Source organism: Sinocyclocheilus anshuiensis, unplaced genomic scaffold (genome assembly GCF_001515605.1).
Source record: "Sinocyclocheilus anshuiensis isolate Anshui unplaced genomic scaffold, SAMN03320099.WGS_v1.1 scaffold1891, whole genome shotgun sequence".
Taxonomy (NCBI): Eukaryota; Metazoa; Chordata; class Actinopteri; order Cypriniformes; family Cyprinidae; genus Sinocyclocheilus; species Sinocyclocheilus anshuiensis.
This window is the reverse complement of record NW_015549560.1, coordinates 65,062-68,554: the sequence shown is the minus strand read 5'-3', so window position 1 is coordinate 68,554 and position 3,493 is coordinate 65,062. Positions and strand designations below refer to the sequence as shown.

The 3,493-nt window shown below is 38.8% G+C and overlaps 1 protein-coding gene across 1 annotated transcript in view; it reads left to right on the top strand.

The window, feature by feature from the left end:
• LOC107657148 (connector enhancer of kinase suppressor of ras 3-like) overlaps positions 1-3,493 on the top strand; it is a 65,951-nt gene that overhangs the window by 26,526 nt on the left and 35,932 nt on the right. Inside the window, exons 8-9 of the mRNA XM_016445176.1 lie at positions 1,983-2,051; positions 2,357-2,503. Of these exons, the coding sequence (XP_016300662.1) occupies positions 1,983-2,051; positions 2,357-2,503 (216 nt within the window). The remainder of the gene's footprint in view (positions 1-1,982; positions 2,052-2,356; positions 2,504-3,493) is intronic.

Sequence of the window (3,493 nt, the reverse complement as noted above, 5' to 3'; positions counted from 1 at the left end):
CACCAGTGTGTGTGTGTGTGTGTGTGTGTGTGTGTGTGTGTGTGTGTGTGTGTGTGTGTGTGTGTGTGCGCTTTTTTGATTTATGAGGACACAAATTTGAATAATGACATGGGTATGACATAGGTATTACAACGAGAAGGTGATTTCTGAGGACATTTTGAGTGTCCCCATATTTCAAAAGGCTTATAAATCATTCAGAATTAGTTTTTTTGAAAATCTAAAAATGCAGAATGTTTCCTGTAAGGGGTAGATTTAGGTGTAGGGCAATAGAAAATACGGTTTGTACAGTATAAAAGCCATTACGCCTATGTAATGTCCCCACAATTCACAAAAACAAACCTGTGTGTGTGTGTCGACACTCTTGATGTTTTAGAGTTTCAAACCTTGACTGCTATGTGCTTTTTCTGCATGGCTGATTTTTAGATGTATACACAAAAAATTCCCTGTATTTTCATATTTTTGCCTATATCCCATTGACTTCCTATTGTAGTCGTTTTTGAACGCGAACAACAAAAGTGTGACGTTTTTTTGTCTCATAGCAAGTGTCACCAAGCAAAAATCACCAAGTTTCATAACGTTCCAATGAAGTTCTGATTTTTAGAAATTCAAAACTTTTTTTTTTGGGTCTAAAATGACGAACAACACCTGGGGCCGGTTGCACCAGCTGGTCGTACGCCCGGTTGTAAGACTAGGTTGGACGTAAAATGCGCTTTAAGTCGTGCGTAGAATTTATACCTGTTGCACCATCTCGGCGTAGTACTTTTAATCAGAAATAAATTATCAGCTTTCAAATTCTGTGAATTTTATCACAAAATACAAACCATAAACGTGTTTTTTCAGCCACAGAAAGACAGCAAAACACAAAATGTCACGTAAAGTCACAATTACCTCAGGAAAGACATTCATTGTACATAAACTTGATAGTCAGCTATAAAAAAATAACTCTAGAGAGAAGCATTGTAGCCTATTACATTTATTATATTTTACTTAACCTTGATTAAATCTGTCATGGGAGTGTGCAGGGAGACTTCAGATATAAAAACGCGGACTTGTTAGGAAATGTTTACTCAATGAAATCATAGCGCGGTGATTTCACTTATATTATGTCTTGAGCAATTCAGTTCTATATTAGTAGTTGTAGCCATTGCGGCATGAACGTCGTCTCAGCTATATCTATAACTGAGGGAGAATGTGTCGGTGTGGACGCGCATTGTCTATGCCGGGCGTAGTTGCGCCTGATCGTAGTTTCAGTTGGTGCAACAGGTGTAAATATTTATCGTAAAGCTGGATGTTGCAGAGCCCAGCGTAGGGCTTACACCCAGCGTTTTTACGTCTAGCTGGTGCAACCGGCCCCTGAGGGTTAAAAGAAAATGCTCAAATAAGTCATTTGTTTGTGAATTGGTCTATACAGGTTGCACTGTACATTTGTTTGTGTGTGCAGCCCTGCTGAAAATGGCAAAAGATAATTGTCTTGTTAATCGAATTTGAGAACTTACATTTTGCATATTTCTGACGAGGTTTGAATGCACCACTATTCTATATTATACTGTAGATGACTTTGGAGCAATGAAGAACAGGAACATTAAAAAAATGAAATAAATGTGTATAGCATGTGTATATAATGTTTTTAAAAGACATGCTGTTTTACTTTTAATTTCATGTTTTGTTTTATTTGCATTTTACACATGACTTGGAGTCACACAAATGTTGTTGCTTTGTATAGTTCCGTTTGTGATGATGCCTATTTATGAATCCACAGCATGTACTTAACAAATCTTTCTGGCATTAGAAAAGGAGATTTGATTCATTAGTAATAAGGTCAATTTTACCACATTTTTTAAGCATTCTTTTTTATTTAATTATTTATATACAGTATATAGTGAGGGTGGGGGGCTGGAATTTTGTCTTGTTCACAAAATGTTTAAATGGTTTTGACAGAAACATCAATATTTCGAGAAAACAAATAAGAATTTCCCCTCTAGTCCCCAGCTGATATGACACGCAAGATCCATGCTGGAGATGAAGTCATCCAGGTCAACCAGCAGACAGTGGTGAGTATTTCTGCACACAAGGTCTTTGTATTGTATGGTGGTACATTAGTTGTACACTTTAAACTAAACCCTTTTTTCATCTATATATTTTGGTACTGAATGAAATATGTGTTTTGCAATTGCTCCTCACTCCATCTGCTATTTTGGATGAATTTCTCCACAGTGCAGTCTGGATTTGGCATATTTGAAAAGGATTCGTGCAATGCTGTTTGGAACCATGTTCACTGCATAATCTGAAGAGCCTGTGTCTGTATAAACAGAATTCTTTTTGGTAGTACTTATGGGTTTGTGCTTGTTTGCTCCAGGTGGGTTGGCAGCTGAAGAACCTGGTGGCCAAGCTGAGAGAGGACCCTAAAAGCGTGGTGCTTATTTTAAAGAAAAGGCCCACAGGAACCTCAGGATTTACCCCAGCACCTCTCAAAAACATGCGCTGGAAACCGCCCATGCCTCAGGTGTGTCAATCATAAAGGTTTAACAGTCATCAACTCTCAGATGATCATAGAAGTGAACTGAATTGTCTGTTCAGATTGTAAAATTATTAATCAAACATGCATATTTTTAATTAATAATTTTATAGAAACTTACTTTTACACTATATGGCCAAACATATGTGGACACATCTTGAAAAAATGAAATCATTTACATTCCAAACACAAAAGAAGATATATATGTAGTGCTGTCAAAATTAACACGTTAACGCGTGCCATTAATTTTTTCAGTTTAACGGGTAAAAAATATTTAACACAATTAACGCAGGGACGGAGCTAGGGTTGGCCACCCCACTCACAGCTTCTGCTTCTCTCTTTTTTCTTGACAAGAAAATAGGCACGCACTCTAGCCTATATCATTTAATATTAAAGCGCAAAAGAAACATCGAGCATGCAGTGTTGTAGTTATCTCGTCAGTTAAGTCATGAAGTTACCAAAAAGGTGATTAAATCTGCCTTAAAACTGTGCATGCTTGTAAGTATTTGTTATATACGAGTCACAATTAACAACCACTCTGAAATGCAGTGGTTTTCAAAACTGTCCTGGAGCAGCCCAGCACTGTCCTGCTGATCTAACACACCATTCAACTTGTCAGCTCATTATACTTGCCCTCTAATACACCACTATGTCCAACTGCTTTGAGCACGCGCACGACTTCCGGTGTGAGGCGTGTACGCGCTTCTGGCGTAGTTTACGAAGCGCCGGAAGTGATCTCTCGCGCGTATACGTCACTCATTGTTTACACAGTGCACAGGCATTGTAGGTACGACGGCTAATCAAAATGGTACTTACTTGCGCTTATCCGGATTGTTCAAACCGACTTCTGAGCCTGCTCGCCTGAAGTTATGGTTGATTGCTCTTCGGCTGGATATCAACACACTGTGACAAGTCGGCTGCCTCCCCCTAATTATCAGCATCAGCCCGTCCCTTAATCGCCGCCCTTCGCCAGGCTCC